At 38.6% G+C, this 20,830-nt stretch overlaps 1 protein-coding gene and 1 non-coding gene across 4 annotated transcripts in view; both read right to left on the reverse strand.

The window, feature by feature from the left end:
• Tpst1 (tyrosylprotein sulfotransferase 1) overlaps nucleotides 1–20,830 on the reverse strand; it is a 153,805-nt gene that overhangs the window by 28,897 nt on the left and 104,078 nt on the right. For all 3 annotated transcript variants that reach the window (XM_074075779.1, XM_020167395.2, XM_074075780.1), the window contains one exon: nucleotides 2,586–2,784. In XM_074075779.1, coding sequence (XP_073931880.1) covers nucleotides 2,586–2,784 — 199 coding nt within the window. The remainder of the gene's footprint in view (nucleotides 1–2,585; nucleotides 2,785–20,830) is intronic.
• On the reverse strand, nucleotides 18,542–18,645 carry LOC141424413 (U6 spliceosomal RNA). The gene has a single exon (XR_012449349.1). It is a non-coding gene; the product is annotated as a U6 spliceosomal RNA (small nuclear RNA).

Raw genomic sequence — 20,830 nt, forward strand, 5'->3', positions numbered from 1 at the left:
ATCCTGTCTGATGTCTGCTTCACTTTAATAAACCTACTTCACAAAGCTTTAGCACGTATTAAAGTTTTGGAAACTTAATAGGTAATTCATTTATACACATACACAACTTAATAGCTGGAAAATGTTCAGTTACATCTTAAAAAAAACACCTACTAAAATTAGCAATAATCTAAAATAAAATCACCTCAGTTAAGCTGATAGTTGGAAAGTTTTGTTTTTGTTTATCTCTTCAAATTATCAACATGTATCAAGCGACTTTAAAAATCTCAGTTTCTGCCCCTAGTTTACTCTCTTTTGTTAGTGTAACCTTAACGAAAACCCTAAAATATGTATAGATGTTCACTGTAGCACAATCTGTCACAGAGAAAAAGGTAAGATGAGCCATAGAACATCACTAGGGAAATAGCTTGTTTGTTCATTTATCATTCACTTACCACTATGTTTCAGAGAGGATTTAAGATGGTTCCTATGAGGACATTTAACATAACCACAAAAAGTTATGTTTAAGAAGGATGCACACAACAGGAAAATGCTAGTAACTATTAGGAGAAATAGATAAGATGCAAAATTGTGTGTGCATAAAGGTTAAGTATATCATACATAATCTCACCTTTGGTGATGGAACAATAATGTCACCATTTTGTGAATCAGCCAAAATGGCAGCTCCGCCCTTAAACAAATTCCCAAGCTCTAAGACAGCCCCACCCCTACCAGAGACTACTGCAACCTGTACTAACTTCCTTACCTTCCCCCTTCTATAAAAGCCACTGCTCGCCCAGACTCGGGGCTGTGCCATCTTTTCCCTGACCAGCCTGGCAGTTTGGGCCTGCCATTAAACTTTGCTCTGGATGTGAGACTTTTCTCGTGAGCTTTCTTTGAGAGCGGCGTTTTTCCTAACATTTGGTTAATGAAGTACACAGAGGAAGAGGGAAGACATCAAAATACTAAGAAAGTATGGTTCTGGGCAGTAATGTTACAAGTGATTTTTATTTTCTTACCTTTTTAGTTTTGTAAGTTCTATATAATGAACTTCTATTATTTTCATAGCAAAAATGCTTATATGAAAAGTATAAAAAGGATAGAGACTATTTAAAAATAAAAAAATTACCTTTATATATGTTTACAATAGCTCTCCCTATATTGCCTGTAATGATGAAGTGAAAAAAAATGAAAGTAATACCTAAGAGAACGTGGAAGCCTAGTAAAATTAGCAAAACTCTAAACTGAAATCACCTCCATTGTGCAAGATGTTCAAAAGTATTTTTAAAAATTTTATCAGCATGTATCAAGCACCTTAAAAAAAACTCAGATTATATGAATAAACGAAAAAAAAAAAACCCTCAGATACTCTGACCTGGTTAGATATAAATATCATGAAACAAACTTTTTCTCAATTAAGGCATCAGAAGAAAGATAAAATAAAAAGGAGAAAAAAAAAAGAAAGATAAAATAAGATGATATGCTATGAGGTGTGGGAATGAGGGACAGTGACATGAACAAAGATGTCCAAAGAAAGCCAAGCATTTTCATCTTGGACATCAAACAGCCTATGGGTGAGCCTAGCCTAACATGGCTCTCTTGTCTGAACTGAAGTTTCAAAAAGAACAGCCTTTAGAAACAGGAAGTAGAACTGTGGCTGCCAGGGGCTTGGGGAGAAGGGAATGGAGGGATGTAGTTTAATAGGTACGGAGTTTCTATTTGAGAATGTGAGAAAATTCTGGTGATGGATGGTGGTGATGGGTAAATGTATTTAATGTTACTGAAATGTATACTTAAAAACTGCTAAAATGGTAAATTTAAAAAATTTAAGCGGGTGTGGTGGTTCACACCTGTAATTCCAGCACTCAGGAGGCAGGAGGGGTTACAAGGCAAGACCCTGCCTCAAAACCAAACAAATAAAAACAAAATAAAACAAAATAATGTAATCTGGATCTATAAGGTCTGATCTGAAGTAGACCTAACTGGTGAGATGTTTATTCAGATTAGCTCTTTTGCGTTTTCAGCACTTTCTGAAACAATATTTTATAAAGTCATGAATTTAATGTATTAAAAGAAAAAGTGTAGTTTCACCTTATCAGCAAATTTCTCTCGGGGCTAATAAGTTGTACCTGTTCAATACTCTTTCTCCCTTCAGGGATCATCACATTACACCCCGTCTAACCAAGGGTTTAAAAGTAAAGTAGCCATTAGTCTTAAAGAAAGGACTAGAAGCACAGTCACTAGTACTGTGTTGTGTGGCACAGCTGTGGTAAGCAACAGCGAGCACTGTTCCCAGAAACTGTACAAAAACATGTCAGAACTGTCCCACAGCTCTTACAAAGAGCCAGACTTATCCTTAAAATGCAGACTTTTGGTAATAAAGCATTCCAGAAATAGAGCTAATCTAACTTAATCTGTTGATCATAAAAAAGCAAGAAATAGGGCTAGAGGTGCAGCTCAAGGGGTAGAGCACCTGCACTGCCAATATATATATATATATATATATTTTTTTTTTTTTTTTAAATCAAGAAATAAAATGAGGAAAAACTACTCAGGACTCAAAACCCACTTCTAGCTTTCCCAGGCAGTTTGGACATCTTGCTCACCCTTCTGGTGTTCTCCAGGATCTTGGGATCGGGTTTCCCGTAGTTGGGTGGATTGGCATATGGGTCGTACCCAAGTTTGGCAAGCATGGGTGCGATCACTGCCATGTCCTGTAAAACATCTGGAGGTATCTTCCCGACCCACTTTGACAGAGCTCCCACGTTGACAGGCTTGATGACTTGGTCTGTGGATCTCTCCACTCTGAAAACAATATGAAGAAATATTCACTTACAAAATTTAAAAAGAGTGTTAAAAACCACTGCAAATTCTTTTTGGTAAGTTCAAAAAGTATAACTGTCAGGATTATTAAGCAATCACAAAAAGAGAGCACATAAAGTTTTTATACTTTTACCAGACTTCGAAACCATCTGTACAGAATGGCTTGACACATTACTAACAGCATCCAGGAAAAAAAGTAACAAAGATTAGAATGCTTAGAAAAATTGCCAATTTATTTGAAATGCATTTTTTAAAAAAGTATTGATGGATGACCACTTGGAACAGATAGATATACAGATGTGTGATAAAGTAAATGTAGCAAAATGTTAGTTGTAGGATTTAGCTGGTGGGTATAATTCTTTCAATACTTGTGTATGTTTGAAATTTTTCAATATTAAACAAGGGGGGGGGTGTGTGCCACCCACCTGTAAACCACTATGAACACAAAATATTCACTTGTACTATTTTTCCATTGACTTTCAATGAACCCTATTTGTACAGAAGAAAAAAAAAGTGTTGTTTATGATGTTCAATGTTACAGGACATATGTGCTAGACCTGGAAATTTAAGCCTAGCATGGTTATAATCACATGTGGTTATAATCTGGGTTTAAATAGCATCTGAATTAGATCCTGGCCAGATGACTGTGAGTGGGAGTGCTCAAGAGAGGCTTACATTCCGAGACAGACACCAGGCAAACCTAATCCAGATTCTCCCAGAGAATCATCATGGATAAGAACCCTGCAAAAGGCTCTACCCCTAAAACAACAGACTCTACTCTGGGATTCTGTGAGGCCACCTACCTAGCCTTCCTCCTACCCCAACACCACATCCTTTTCTCCTTCAAATTTCTCTCCAGGACTCTGCTTAACCTGCCACCCTCTTTGCTCTCTAATCTTCTGGTAGGTCTATCTCTAATGACCTTTGCTTGTTGTTCCTAACTGGGGTAAATAATACCGGAGTTTGCTCAGGACAGGTCCAGTTTACACTTACTGCAGCCTAATCTTTTACCCTCCAAGGCTTGTAGGATAATTACACATGCCTTGCTCACAAGTGCTACATGAACCTCAAAACCAAGATAGGCAGTCTTGATCAATGTCACCTATCACTAACTACAAAGCCTCCTAATTCCCCTGCAGTCAGCTTTTTTGTCCACTCATATACTATTCTGCCAGACCATAAGGAGGGTCTTAATCTCATTAGCACAGCAGCACCTAATATATTAACATAGAATAAATGCCTATAAATGTTTATTAGGTGAATAACTAAAAGCTTCTTTTCATGCAAAAAACAGTTTATAGAAACACGCTCGAGACATTACAACTTTTTTTTAAGCACATATTAATAGCGCAGGGGAGTTTCATTGTGATAATTCCATAGATGCTTACCGTCTGCTTTAAACAAGTTCTCCCCCTCTGTTATATTCCCTTAGATCCCTTCCCTCCTCTCTGCCTTTTTCAAACTGGTGTTCCATCTTTATAAGACCACATCTAATCAACATGCTGGATGAACACTGGAGAACATCCAAGTGCTAAGCTGCATGATATTTACTGGGTGTGCATTAGAAATTTCAAAGAATGGGGATCCTGGCTACGGAGATAAAAACCTCCTGGGGAAAAAAACTTACAGTAAACAAATAGTAATATTTTCTGTTCATCTATGTCTAGTACTTTGTATATATCTAATTTAATTTTTAAAACAACCTTAGAAGAGAGATTGTATCAGTCTTTATTTTTCAAAAGTTAAACTGAACCCTGTAAAAGTAATTGATTTTTCCAGGATCACACATATTCTAGAAATAATGAAGTGAGACTTGAGCCTACATCTGACTCCAAAGGTGTTTCCCCAGTATCTTACTGTCATCCTGTTGATCACCTTAATTCTTACATTATATACATCTCTGAAAACTGCATCCTTTTGCTCTACAGAGCAGAGTGGACAAGTTGGTTTTCATGATGATAAAAACATTCACTGTAGTCTATGTACACCAGAGACACTGTGCTGACCTGGTGATGTTTAATGACCTTCTCTTCAGGTAGAAGACAGCATGATTTGCAGCGTGTCCATGGTATAAATATCCCTACTTTGAGCTACTTGCTGCAGAACTGGGAAAAAATGCACAAATGGGCTCTCTAAAGCTGGGGTGGGCCAACTCCAGCAGACCCCTGGATATCTATGAGGCTACAATCTCTTATCCCAAACTTGAAAATCTAAACAGTTCAAACATAAATACTTCCTTGGAACTCATTTTGAGTCAAGAGAGATCAGGAAAGATGAGGCACAGGAAACAGCAGCCAGGAATTCGGAGATGAATGCTGCATTAATAAATGGCTTGATTAAAAGCACACAGTCACTATTTTCTTTGCTTAAAGCCATACGTGCATTACCAACAAGCTGCAGCATTTAGTAAAAAGAAAAAAAAAGGAAGAAGAGCTGCTCTCCAGCTGACTTTGCCCACTTGCCCAAAAATGATTAGTGCACTGAGAAATGAGCAAGGACATCTTAAAGAAAGACACATCCTGGGAAAGAACTCGGGAAAATGACTCCTCTGGGCACAAAAAGTGTCTACAAAGAAAAATACTTATCACAGGCTGGACACCTGTCTTTAAGGGAGCATCTGGCAGGACCCATCCTTTGTTTAAAGGGATGCTCACACATCTATGTCACAGTGACAAAATTTAAGGAGCAGGCCAACCTTGAAATCACTGGGCTCAACTGAGAAGACAGGATAACAGCAAAAGCAACTGATTTACAGTGTGTCAGAACAAAGAGAGCCACTTTTCTCAAGGTAAATTCAAGCTAAATCCCCAACCTGCTTTTTCACCATAAAAACCCCTGATGTTACAGCACTTTATTGTACCTGTTATCAGATGTGTCTGCACTCATGTCTGGGCAGTGTACCATGTTTCTATGTTTCCTCTGCTTTACTTTACTAATGAACTTTTTTAGCCTCTACCTCGATGTGTCTTTAAAATTATTGTCTGTGATAATATCACAAACTAAGTACCCAAAGGCCTGGTGGAAACCTCCTCCCTGAAGTGTCATGAGTTCCAGTAACAATTTGGCAGCAAAATCTTATGTGAACCAAAAAGGTGTGTGTGTTTCTTTATTCCACTAGGTATGAACAGTGCCTCACAGACCATATCACCCTTCCCAAATCCAGACAATTCTGAACTCTGAAACATACATGTAATGTTAAGCATCTAGATAACACTGAGTCATGACTGGGAAGTTGGCTTAACCTAAAAAATGATGAGGAATAAGTGAAAGAATTTAACAATAAGACTGATATGAGCATGTTAGTATCAGCATTTGATATAATAACTATAGTAAGAGGAGACTAAAGATCAGGCAACTAAGGTCAGGAAAATCAGGAAAGACACTGTATTTTGGAAGAGTTTAGAAATGATTAAGGTTTCAATTGGATCAAAGGAGATAAAAATAGATAGAAGACAAATTCCAAAGATACTATTAAAAACTAGTAAGTCCCAGTGGCTAATTAGATATGGTGGGTGACAGAAAGGAGTCTATGATTAATTCATATCTGACCCAAAGAACTGAATGGATGGTGTCATAGCATTTATGTTGCTGCTGTTTTGTTTGAGGTAAGGAGAAACAAAGAAAAAGATATAAATCGATAGCAATCAGAAAGCTACCAAAAGTCTAGAAAAAAACTGGGGTTGACTGTAATGCACAAGTGCTCAAGAAGCACCAACTATTATCATCTCACACCATGCGTAGCGCTGGTTCATAAGGGCAGTGACAGCCTTCATCATTATGACTGAATAAATGATCTGAAGTGAAAGTCTAATCATTCCTTGTCTGGAAGAGGAAGAATGTTAAAATGAAAGACTTTGGTAAGGGTTTTGTTATGGAACCACGGAGTCACAAGATCTACCATACTAAACAGTTACCAAGGGTGCTAAGGGGAAGAACATGGGAAGGCCTACTGCATATCAACAGGAGCTTCTCTTTAGGATCAATATAAATGGCATTTTATATTTACTTAGCATAAAATTCAAACTCAACAAAGATGTTTTAGATACCTGCTATGTGCCAGGCCAAGTGTTAAGATACTAGACATGTAAAGATAACTGACTAGCACCAGATACAGTGGCTCATTCCTGTAATCCTAGCTACCTGGAGGTAGAAATCAAGAAAATCATGGCTTGAGGTTAGTCCTGGAAAAAAGTTTGCAAGACCCCATTTCAACCAATAAAAAAGATGGGTGTGGTGTGGTGCACCTATAATCCCAACTATGCAAGAAGCAGGATTGGGAGAATAGTGGTCCAGGCCAACCCAGATATAAGCATAAGATCCTACTAAAAAAATAATTAAAAAAGGATGGAGACATGGCTTAAGTGGTAGTATATCTGTCTAGCAAGCACAAGGCCCTGAGTTCAAACCCCAGTACTGCACTAACTAGCCCATAGTCCACCTCTTGAGGGGTTCAGAATCCAGTGACAAACATCCACATGACTAGTAAGCAGCATGATAATTGTAGCAATAGGCGTTAGAAACAATGTTATGGGAATGCATGTCAGGCCATTCCCATGGGCTGGGATATGAGTTAGGCAAGTCACTAAACAGCTAAAGCAAGGGCTACAATCTGTGGGTCACAGATCAAATTAATTATACTTCCTGTTTTGGGCTGGTCTTCAAGCTAAGAATATTAGATTTCTTTAAAAGAATATTTTATAATACAACAAAATCATACGAAACTCAAATTTCAATCTCCATAATAAAAGTTTTATTAGAACACAGCAAAATATATCCTTTATGTGTTGTCTACAGCTGCTCTTCTGCTACAATGGCAGAGCTGGGTAGTTGAGATAGAGACCATGTGGCTCAAAAAACACGAAATATTTACAAACAAAGCTCATTAAAAAAAAAAAAAAAGTCAACCCTGATCTAAGAATATGTCCTAAGAAAATACAGGGTGTGTGTGTGGCGGGGGAGAGGTGTCCTCAGGTGCTGCCTTCCTCACAGAAAGACCACATTAACCTTCTCAGTCATGGAAGAACCTGGTAAGTTTAGAGAGCAGCAGGTGAGGAGAGCTAAGGATGTACTAAGGCTGCTGATGAGGGGGTGGGAGGAGAGAAGGAAACAATAGTGTTTACATAGTGTGCACTTGTCAGGCTCAATAAAGACATCTGTTGAGTTATAAGGATAGCTAATTAAAACAAGGGAATGAGAACAAGGCAGGGTATGGCCCCAACCCTAAAGGAGTTCCCGGTCTGGTTAGCGAGCCACACCTGAATCTTAATAGTTGCTTCCTGGACCTAAGTCAGCTCTCTAGGCTCACCCTTTCTATCTTCCCATGAGTTCTAGTTATCAAATTTACCTTTCTCAAAGAGGCAGCACAGTGTAATGGGAGAAAGGATGGTCCTGGTAGTTGGGCCTGTAGGGTCCAGCTCTATAATCTAAGAAAAACTCTGATCCTCAGAGGTTGGAGATAATAGCTTCAGATATACAGTTTCTAAAACATTTCCAGAAGCAGGAGATGACAAACTATGACACAAATGTGGCCTGCTGCCTTTATTTATTTTGTATATAAAGCTTTTTTGGAGTTTTTTTGTTTTTGTTTTGATTGGGTTATTTTTAGACAGGGTCTTGCTATGTAGCAAGGCTGGCCTCGAACTTACAATCTTCCTACTTCAGCCTACCAAGTGCTAGGATTACATGTGTGGGCCACCACATCCAACTATAAATAAAGTTTTACTAAAACACAGCCATGCCTGTTTGCTTCTGTATTGTCTGTGGCTGCTTTCGCTCTACAATAGCAGAGATCAAGCCTTGCAACAGAAATCATGTGACCTGCAAAAATCAACACATCTAGTCCCTTACAGAACAAACTTGCCAACCCTTATTCAAGGTGTACAGCCAGTAGAGGGAAACAGACCTGGTACAGATAGTATGATTTTCCTTTCTAGACAATGACCTAAAAATGGAGCTCATCAAACCTTCCATCCCTTTCAGTCCTTCCAGAAATTAACCCACATGTGGTGCTGACAAGTCCTGGGGTATGAACTAGTTGTAGTTACCATTCTGGTACCCACTAGCAACCTGGGACCTCAAACATAGTGCCGGACAATTGAAGTATTTCAAAACCCACATCCCAGACACAGCAAGGCAAGACTTCTGTGGATCAGCAAGTTCTCCCCAAGTTGCAGGTATCCAGATCTTTCCCTTTGCAACACTCAAGTGGCAGTTGCTCCCCGCAACAAGGGTCAGAGTCAAAGCGTTGAATGACTGAGGTGGGTCTAATCCTCCGTGACACTCATTTTAAGTTAATACTACAGCCAGGCCATCTGCTAAACCATAGGTCTGAATTATGACAAGCAGCAACTACTATAGGAAAGCAAACATGAGGGCTAGAAGGGACACACAGAAAGCGATGAGCCAAAGCATACATAGTACCTAATCCAATTGATTACACGGTGAGATAAATGATGAAGTACCACTGAAAACCATGCTCTCGAAAATTATTTCAGGAGAACATCATTCTGAGTGAGGTTAGCCTGGCTCAAAAAACCAAAAATCGTATGTTCTCCCTCATATGTGGACATTAGATCAAGGGCAAACACAACAAGGGGATCGGACTTTGAGCACATGATAAAAGCTTTAGCACACAAGGGAGGGCTGAGGATAGGTAAGACACCTAAAAAATTAGCTAGCATTTGTTGCCCTTAACGCAGAGAAACTAAAGCAGATACCTTAAAAGCAACTGAGGCCAATAGGAAAAGGGGACCAGGAACTAGAGAAAAGGTTAGATCAAAAAGAATTAACCTAGAAGGTAACACACATGCACAGGAAATCAATGTGAGTCAACTCCCTGTATAGCTATCCTTATCTCAACCAGCAAAAACCCTTGTTCCTTCCTATTATTGCTTATACTCTCTCTACAACAAAATTAGAAATAAGGGCAAAATAGTTTCTGCTGGGTATTGGGGGGGGAAGGGAGGGGGCGGAGTGGGTGGTAAGGGAGGGGGTGGGGGCAGGGGGGAGAAATGAACCAATCCTTGTATGCACATATGAATAATAAAAGAAAAATGAAAAAAAAAAAGAAAATTATTTCAACATTAGAAAATGCTCAGCTTTTGACCTGTGAGATTTAAAAATATGTGCACAACAGAAATCCAGTTGTGTAAAAACACTATGTACACATTTATAGTGTGAGTATACATCAAGCCAGAATGAGAGAAGAGGGGTTATTTTTTTCTAACTTCTCCATGTTCTGCAGCTCTTGATAATAAACAATGTCTTTCTGTTTTGGCTCATACGACAGTGGGTCTCGCAGGATCAAGGGAAATCTTCAATCAGAAGTCTAGTAACCATCTCAAGTTCAACATAAGACCAAACCAAAATCCTGATCTGAATCCCAAACCTACTGTACCCACAATCTAATCTCAGGTGAAAGCCACATTCTTCTGGCCATCCAAAACAAAACTGAAGTTATTTTTGACTATTCTACTCAGTCCTTTTTATTAACTTGTTTTTCAGATAGGGTCTCACACTTTTGTCTGGACAACCTTGAACTGTGATCACTTACTTTTGCCTCTGAGATTACAGGTATGTATGTACCACCATGCCCAGCCTAGAATAGTTCTTTAATCTCTGTTTGAAACAGACAATACAATCATATAACAAAACCACAAATAACATTTACAAAGCAAGGTGGCAAAGTAGTCCACAAACTCCAAAATACAAGTGGGTAGAGACAACTGGCAATAGTGGGACACGTACATGGGATGAATGCTTCCGTGGAGGAAGCAGAAGCAATGAAAGCTGAGAAGAGAAAACACCCAAACAGTCATAGCTGTACTCTAAAATACCAGCAGATCTACTGCAGAACACCAGTTGAGCAGGGACGTTTCACCCAAAGCAAAAGATGGAAGCAAGGAGCCCATGGTAAGCTCTGAAAGGGCCAGAGAAGCCAGGGAAACATGAGCCTTTTGCTTTTTCCTTTTCCTTGCAATGCTGGGGAATCAAACCTAGGGCCTGGTGCATGCTAGGCAAGTGCTGCACTGCTGAAGAAACGTGGATTTTTGAAACCAATCAGTCAAAGCCCCTATCCAGGACACCATGCCACACTGAGGAGAAATCTCTAGAAGTAGGCTCAGAACTGGGCTTGTAAACATGAGACAAAGGTCAGCAAGCTGCAGACACAAATGGGGGGGATAGTGCTGCAGTTGCATGTTCACTGTCCTCTGCAGGATTTGATCACCAGAGCCTCACAATTGGGAGGTGTTGGAGCTTTTGGGAGGTAGGGCCTAGTGAGAGGTCCTTAGGTCACGGGGGGTGTACCGAGGGGACTGTGGGACCCTAGATCTTGTACTTTGCTTTCTGGTTATGAAGGAAGCAGTCTGCTCTGCTATGAGCTCCTGCTATGGTGTGCTATCCTGTCAGAGGCCCAAAACCACGGGCTGGAACCTCCAAACTGTGAGCAAAATAAACCATTTCTAGGTTACTTGTCTAAAGTCTTTTGTTATAGTAACAAAAAGCTGATTAATGGCAGAAAATCTTGGGAAACAAACATTTCACCAGAAAAACACAAGAGGAGATCTGTGAAACTAATAAACATGGCCTGAGCCATAGTCCCTTCTGCAAGCTGAAGAAAACTATTTTCATAAGAAAATGAGCAACAACTATCAAGTCAAAACTCACACAAAGTTATTCAAAGAAAAAAGTGATTAAGGAGAATAACATCCACGTGGACAAGGAAAACATCCAGAAAGACTTGCCTATAAAACACGCTAAAGTTATAACTTCCTATTGAAAAACAAGCTCAGAGACATGTAAAACATGATACTAGTCATGAAATAACAGCACAAAGTATGAAATGAAGTAGCTGAACTCAAGGAAAGACTAGACATAAAATTTTAAGTCATTTAAGACATGAAAACTAAGCTAGAAGGAAGACAAGGGTTAAACTTGTCTTCTTCTTTAATATCCTTAAACTTAAAGCAAAAAAGAATGCCATCAAAGATTTAAATGCTCTCCAAATTAAAGTAATTAGAAATAGAAGAATTTTGGGTTTTTTTAAGACAGGATGGAACTTGCAGTCGTTCTGCCTCAGCCTCTACAGTTCTGGGATTATAGACATGTACCACCATGCCCAGCTTAGAAGAGATATTTTAAAAATAAAACAATGAAGAGGAAAAAATGATCAGAACACATTATGCACTTCTGAGAACCTCTGCTTTATGATGAAACATCAAGATGTATTATAGTATAATTATTGGACTTGGAGGGAAAAAGTCCTGTCTGGATAAAGAAATTTTGGTAGGCACTGTATTAAGTTTGTAGACCACTTTTGGCAGGACAGGCATTTTAACAATACTAATTCTTCCAATTCATGACCATAAAATCTCTCCACTAGTTTGTATTCTTCTTCAGTTTCTTTCATCAAGGTTTTTCAGTATAGAAGTCTTTCACCTCCTTTAATAAATTTACTCCTAAGGTTTTGTTTTGTTAGCTATGAGGAATGGGATTGTTTTCTTAATTTTGTTTTTGGGTATTTCTGAAACTTTACTGAATTCATTTATTAGTTCCAACTGTGTACAGGATCATATTACCAGCAGAGATAACTTCTTCCTTTACAATTTGTACAAGTTTTATTTCTTTCTCTTATTCCTCTGGCTAGTACTTCTATTACTATGTTGAATAGAAGTGGTGACAGTGGACACCCCTGTCTTGTTCCTCATCATAGAGGAAAAGTTATATGGCATTCATTGTATTGAGGTATATTCCTTTACACTTAATTTGTTGAGAGTTTGTATCAGGAAAGTTTGTTGGATTTTTTTTTTTTTGGAATGCTTTTTCTGCATCTGTTGAGATGATCGTGTATCTTTAAGATGATCATATATTATTGTGGTACATCACATTTATTTGTATATGCTGAATCATCCATGCACTCCAGGGATAAATCCCACTTGTTCATGATGAATACCTTTCTAACATGCTACTAAAATTTTGGTTTATTAATATCTTGTTGAGGATTTTTATACCTATGTTCACCAGAGATATTGGCTAATGGTTTTCTTCTCTTATGTAACATCAATACTTTTTATTATAAAAAATGGTCAATCTTTTTTTTTTTTTTGGCAGTACTGTTGTTTGAACTCAGGGCCTCATTCTCGCTAGGCAGATGCTCTACCACTTAAGCCACTCCAGCACCCCTGTTTTGTGATGGGTTTTTCTGAGATAAGGCCTCATGAACTATTTGCCTAGGGCTGACTTCAAACCATGACTCTCCTGATCTCAGCCTCCTGAGTAGCTAGAATTATAGGTGCCAGCCCCCAGTGCCTGGCTGGATGAATTTATTTAGCATACAGAAAAGGAGACTAGAATGTTATACCCAGCAAAAATGCCTTTTAAGTAGGAAGGGCACAGAAAAGCTGTTACCAAAATTATAAACTCAAGCCTGGAAGCAGGGGGTGGGATGGGGGGAGGGGAGAGATGGGAGGGGGAGAAGGGGGAGAAATGGCCCAAACAATGTATGCACATATGAATAAACGAGTAAAAAAAAATATAAACTCAAGCCAGGCACTGGTACCTCATGCCTGTAATCCTAACTACTTGGGAAGCTGAGATTGGGAGAATCTTGGTTCAAGGCTGACCCAGGCAAACAGTTAGTGAGACCCCCATCTCCAACTATAACCAGAGCAAAATGGACTGGGAGTGTGGCAGAGCACCTGCTTTGCAAGAGTGAAACCCTGAGTTCAAATTCCAGTACTTCAAAAAAAATTAACAAACTTAAGGAAGACTGCTCCCATGGACACTCTCTGAAGAGTCTACTTGAGTTTATGTCAACAAACATCTGTAGAAGTCTAGATAGCAAACATTTTAGGCTTTGCAATCCATACAATCTGTTGCATATTGTCCTTTAAATTTTTTAAAGCCTTTAAATATTTGTAAAATCCTAGGAATGAATGGATTATGAAACTGAGGCAAATATGTACAATGGAGTATTATTCAGACTTAAGAGACACTGCCATTTCCAAGAACACAGCTAAACCTGTAGACACTGTGGTAAGTAAAATAAGCCACATACAGAAGGAAAAATACTACATGATTTTTGTTACACGTGTTATCTATAAAAAGTTGCACACATAGAAACAGACAGTAGAATGCTGTTACCAGGCAGGGAGGGGAGAAAGTGGGGAGATACACGTCAAACAGTACAAACTTGCACTTACACAGGATGACTACTCTAGAGAGCATGTGTACAGCATGGGGACTGTAGTCAATACTACACTGCATATTGGAAATTTGTGAAGAGAGACTTTAGGTACTCTTACCACAAATCAATGAGGTAATTCTGTGAGGTGATGGGTATGCTAATTTTCTTGATTGTAGTAATCATTTCACTATGAATATTAATAGCAAAACATCATGTTGCACACATATACATACAAAATAAAAACTGTAGTATAAAAATCTATTAAGATCATTCTTAGCTTGCAGTTCATACAAAAACAGGTAGCAGATCATAGTTTACCAAACCATGTACTAGAAAATAAGTTTCAGGTAAACAAGATGATTGGGGCGGATGGAGCACTGTGACAACATAAATAGTCATATTACTCTGTTTTCTGTTACTATAAGAAAGTACCTGAGGCTAGATAACTTTATAAAGAAAAGAGGTTTGTGTAGCTTATAGTTATAGAGGTTTAGGGGCATGTCCAGCATCAGCTTGGCCCCAGTGAGGGCCTTACACAGGTGAGAGAAGGGTCACATCACTACCTGGAAAGCCAGAGAAGATGGGCTTGCTGTATCACAGCCCTCTAGTGGGAACTCACCCAGGGGTCCCTGGAAAACTACTTAATCCCTCCTGGATGCTGCCCTACTTACTTAGTTAGGGACTCACAGTAGCCCCAACCTGTTAAAGTCCCACAGCCTCTTAGCATTGCTGGAAACAAAGCCTTGGAGACAAACCACAGCAACAGCTATTCACGAAAATAAAATCAAATGAGTTAAAAGTGACATAGTATGTGAGGGTTACACTCTGACAATGAAGACATCATGCAAAAATGTAGAAGGAGACAAGAGAGAGCATATGCAAAGTGGCTTTTTTAACTGTTCTCACTACTCTTGATGGTGAGAGTATCATGGGAATGAAGCAAGTGAATACCTGCAGACAGATTAATCCTATCAGCCCATGTGTGCTTCAGAACAATGAGTCTCAGTGTGAGAAACGAAGATAAAAATTTAACATACAGTCTTGTAATTACGCATTTGAATTGAAGGTATTAGTAGAAACACAAGCAGTTTTTATTGGACTGGAGGTGTGGCTCAAGCAGTACAGAGCCTGCACTGCAAGCACAAAGCCCTGAGTTCAAACCCCAGTACCACCAAAAAAGAAGTGTTTTATTATGATACTCACAAGAGTGCACATATGCACATGTACACACACATCCATACCTAGCTATGTGCACTGAAAAGGCTCAGAAATACTGACTGCCCAGTAGTGCTGAGCATCCCTTCTGACCAGATGCAGGTCTTTCCTCTAAAAGAAATGAGGGCATCTTGAAGAAATGATTGATCGCTGTACTGAGCTAAGACTGTAACATATGCCGTACCAGATGGCAAGGAAGCCAGCAGATACCAGAGGGTCATGGCAATCTGCAGAAGCTTCTCATGGTCAGACATAGGGAAATATGAACTCAATAAAACCACTGCTGGGCGAAGCAGTACATGCCTATAATCCTGTAAAGAAAAGAAAACTTACTAATTAGGAATAGGGTGCAGCTCAGTGGTACAGAGCTAGTCTAGCATGCATGAGGCCCTGGATTTGATCCCAGCACCAGGAAAAAACAAGCTAATTATAATAGATAGAAACCTATCAAATTGGTTTCTTAGGAAAGCAATAAGGAACTAATCAATAATCTTGACAACTGGCAAATAATGAGAATCAAGTATTTATTATGCCTTTCCTGTATGAACAGTAATCCTGGGGGAAATCAGACAGTAGATAGAGAGACATGTCATTCATAAAAATTGCCCAACTACTATTTGAAAAAGGAGCCAGAATTAGAATACCAAAATATGCAAGATGCAACAAACTGATGAATCTAGGCACTGAGGGTCACTGCTAGCATCACATAAAGAAAGAAACCCACACAGAATAACGCTACCAAAACAGACCTGTAGTCTGACTAAGCCTCTGCATTCTCTGCCACTTGGGTGAAGTACAGGATTCAGGAGAACATGGACAATCAGAGGTTCAACTGCAAAGCTGCAACCAGCAAAAATCAGAGTGTGAATAATGTCCTATAGGAAATTTGTCCTGAATTTTTCCAAATAAAGTGCCTGGTAAAGAAAAGAGTGGATCATTTAGAAATGTGTAGATTAAAATTAACTTATAAGACATGTGGAATAATTTTTTTGAAGCAGGGTCTCTCCAAGTAGCTCAGGCTAGCCTCAAACTCGGATCCTCCTGCCTCAGCCTCCTGGATTACAGCCTCCTAGGATTACAGGTGTGCTTTACCACGCCTGGCTTGAATTAATCTTAATTTTTTTTTTTGTTGGCACTGGGTCTCAGCTCAAATTATTCTTAATGGGTAAGACTAAAGTAGTGTCTAGGGATGCACATTTACATAATAGAACTATAAAGCAACACAGGAAGTGGCTTCTGGAAGCGCTAGGAAAGTGGATAGTTTGGGAGGAAAAAGGATTGAGTTGGGGAGAGGGGACAAGGAGGGACTTCTGGACTGACTGGCCCCACTTTACTTCCTGACAGGGGTGACATCCTCTGTTCACTCAGCCCAAGCCCCTGCTGTCTGTGTGGCTCAGTGGTTAGCCAGGCCTGCTCCCTCATCAGCATCCTCTGTGCAGCTGGTCCCTGTGCCTGAAACACTCTCTTCCAGAGCCCACTGGGGCGCTCCCTCACCTCCTGGGGGACTATTGACTGGAGTATTACATGACCCTCAACATTCCCCGTACACTGCTCCCCTTTAGTCTCCTGTGCATTTTCTTTTTTTTTTTTTCACTAAATCTTCTAATATGGTGTAGGCTTTCTTTATTATATTTTGTGGGTCTTGTCTGTTTTATTGACTTCCTGGCCTTCTGGGACAATTCCCATAATACAGATCTTGACAATTTCCAGTTCTCTGCTTTATTTCATAGTACTTATCACCATCTCACAAACCAGACAAGTAACTTTTCTCTTTTTACTTTGTTTTTTAATGGGATGGCTCCCCAGTGCTAATGTAAATTCTAAGAAGAAAGATTTGTTTGGTCAGTTTTGTTAACTGCTGTAACTCAGCATGGAGAACATTACCTGGCATATACTGGAGTGTTCAATAAAAACTTGCTGAGCAGACAGTCTTTATAATACTTCAGCTTTTTCTATTCCTTCTTGAGGGTATCACTGATAAATGAATGATATGATCGTGGGGATTTTTCTGTGAATTAATTCAGGTAGTAAATTATATTGATAGATTTTTTTTTAATAGTGAACCATTCTTTCATTGCTAAAATAAGTTATTTGGTCACGCATGATAGCTTATCTTATACACTGATGAATTGCATGGGGCACTATTTATGATTTTAGCATCCATTATGTATAAAAAAAAAAGACCTGAAGTTTTTTTTCCTGTAATTTATACTGGGTTCTGTCATTAAATCATGGTTTCATAAAATGACTGGGGAGTTTCCATTGCTTTCTATGAACTAAGATAGTTTAAGTCACATTGGACTCATTTCTAAGGGTTAGAAATAATTGTTGTGAATCACCTCTTCCCTTTTAAATGGTATCTCTTCATCCTCTTTAATCTCTTTGGTGCTAGTCAACCTACTTCAATTCTCCATCTATCCTGAATATTCAGCTATTGTGTCTAAACTTTCAAATTTATTACACATGTACTTTCATGCAGTATTTTCACATGCCCCTTTTAAATTTCTTTTACAGCTGCAATTATTTCTCTTTCCTCATCCTTTATATATTTCCTCTCTTTTATTTCATCAATAGAGCAAAGGGTTTACTTTTTTACTGATTGTCTCAAAGAGCCAATTTTGGTTTTTATTTTTTCTTTCTATTTTTCTGTTTTATTAATTTCAGCTTTTATTCAAGCATTGGCTTTAGGATACAATACCCCAACTCCTGTGTAAAATATCATTCCAATATTCTAAATTCCTATACAATTTGTGTCTATTTTTTTTCTAGCTGTTCTGGGAATTGAATTCAGGACCTCCTGCTAGGCAAGTGCTCTACCACTTGGGGCCTACCCCCAGTCTTTTTGCTTTTTGGTTTGTTTATCATACAGGGTCTTGTGCTTTTGCCCGGGCTGGCCTCAGACAGCAATCAGGCACCACCACATCAACCTTATATGTAATTCTTATTCTATTTTTTGCCACTAACCAACACACAGCTAATCTTTTTTTTAAAGGTATCCAACATTTTATTCATATTTTATTATAACAGATAAAGATTTACTATAAATTGATTTTTATTTTATTAACATATAATAGTTGTACAGGGGGATATAGTGTGATATTTACATATGTGCTTACAATGTATCTTAGATTTACCTCTTCCATTTTCCCCCTCTTCCCTTCTCTCCGTTCTTAGAACAATTTCACCAGTTTCATTATTCTATTATCTATCATATATGAATATAAAACACATCCACCATATACACCCTCATTCCCCCTTCCCTTATGCCCATCCACCTCCCACTGGTATCTGCCCTTGGAAAAGATTTATTTTTCCCTCCTGCTTTTCATTTTTTAAAATAAAAACATGGAACGCTTCATGAATTTGTGTGTCATCCTTACACAGGGGGCAAGCTAATCTCTGTATTGTTCCAATTTTAGTACATATGCTGCTGAAGCAAGCACCACATCTAATCTTGCTTCACAGGCAAAAAGATTTTATCACTGAAGTACTGAGGAAGGTCTGATTAGAAAACGTGACAGCAGCAGTGAACAGAGATCCAGAGCACGCATGGTAGAATGCTAAACTGGGTCTAAACAAGCAAAGCAGTTGTCTAAACTCAGGCTCACTGCTACATATGGAACACAAGTACCTGCTGCTGACACACACCCTCCCAAAAGATGATCCTTACACAGGGAGTTTTGTTTTGTTTGCTATGATATTCTAAGACCCTAGAATAGTAGTAGGTACACAAAGAGAGCTCAGCAAGTATCTACAGAATATATGAAGACACTGGCACATCTGCTTCTGATTCTTAAGATAAAATCAGTATTTCTAGGTTTAGATTGATTAACACAAGGCAAGAAAGAATAAAATCTCTCTCTTCCTTTGTTTACCCTCCCTCCTCCCCATGCCTGGTAACTTCTCAGAAAGCAGTTCTGCCTCTGGTTGTCCTTTCTGTGTGGAGCAACATCTTGGTGTGTGGCCAGGCCTGCATTCCTTTGCAAAGAACAAATTTGATTTCTTTTTTAATGGCCTACAAGTGGTTGTAAAAACACTGGCGTTTCATTTCTCAAAAGCTCCCTCAATAACACATTCTGCTTTAGCCTCCAGCATGAAGTAACCAAACCAAATTGGTTAGATGTTGCTAATAAGTGCCCTAAGCCCATGCCAGACTTCAAGAATAATGTGTGTAAGCAAATATTGAAATCCAATGGAGTGATGAACAGACTCATGATTAGGTTTAAGGTTAGGTTTCTAACTCAAGAATGAATTGTTTTGCATGTTCATACTTTAAGTAACACATTTAGAAGTTATAAATAATGAAAATGTAGCTGAATTTCCTTTCACAATCACTGGATTTTATATTATACATCCCTGATTTGAACATCGACAGGGCAGTCAAGGTTTTTTTAAAGATCATAAATTATCTCTCAAAGTATGGAGTATACACATAACTTTAAGAACAGCAACATTTTAAAAAATGTGTTACTCAAATTTTTACGCATGCATCCCTGTAATCACCATTCAGATGCAGAGAACACTTCCAGCCCCCAACACTCTCCTTGTGGCCTCCCACTCAGTAGCCCCAAAATAACTATTATTCTGCCAGTTTTACCTATTTTTGAACTTCACATAATTAGAAACCCACAGTACATACTCTTTTGCATCATCTGCATATACATCATTATGCTTTCCATAGTATTTCTAAGATTCAAACACTCTGCCTGAATCAATAACTTGTTCCGTTTTATTGCTGGGTAACATCTCACTGCATGAATACACCACATTTTATTTATGCATTTCCCTTTTGATAAGCATTTGGATCCATTTCCAGCTTTTGGCTGTTATAATGAATAGCACTGCTATAAAGAAATACTCTCTGTAAGTCTTTTGGTGTAATTATTTCTAACCCTGTAACTTCTTTATGTTGGGAAGACATGCATGAGTGGATTTCCTGGGTCATGAGGTAGATATGTTTTGCTAAGTAGCTCTAAGATACAGTTTCCCCAAATGGGTGTACTGGTTTACACTCCCACAAATATTAAGAGTCACAGTTGATTAATATCCTCACCAACACTCTATACTTGCCATCCACTTAATGTTAACCATTCTGGTGGATATGAAGGAGTATCTCATTGCGATTAATTTGCATTAACTGTGAACTGGTAATATTAAGTCTATTTAAAAAATGATAAGGAGTAAAGTGAAAAGATCTCACCTCACTAGTTTATTCAAAACCCATATACTGACTGAGGGAAGGGCGTAAGTCTACTCAAATATGGGAAAGAGACAGAAATACACCTTCACTCTTCCTGTTCTTAGGTGCATTCTTATTGGGTACCCTTCTTTTGGTGGGAACTATCTTGGATCAGTCCTAAGCTGCTCTATGTAGCTAACATCACCCATGTTTTCTGGAGTTTTTTTTTAATGGATTCAAGGACTTCCCTACACCTGCATTATAAGTCTCACAAATTCACAGTTTTGAGGGAATTCTTATTTCTCCTTCATTTTTTGAAAGAGAGTTTTGTCAAGTATAGGAGTTTATTGTGTTTTTCTCCTTCAGTAATATGAATGTGTCATCCCACTTCCTTCTGGACTCCGTAGTATCTGAGAAGAAGTTAGCTATTAATTTTTCTGGTTAGTTGT

Source organism: Castor canadensis, chromosome 6 (genome assembly GCF_047511655.1).
Source record: "Castor canadensis chromosome 6, mCasCan1.hap1v2, whole genome shotgun sequence".
NCBI classification, from domain to species: domain Eukaryota; kingdom Metazoa; phylum Chordata; class Mammalia; order Rodentia; family Castoridae; genus Castor; species Castor canadensis.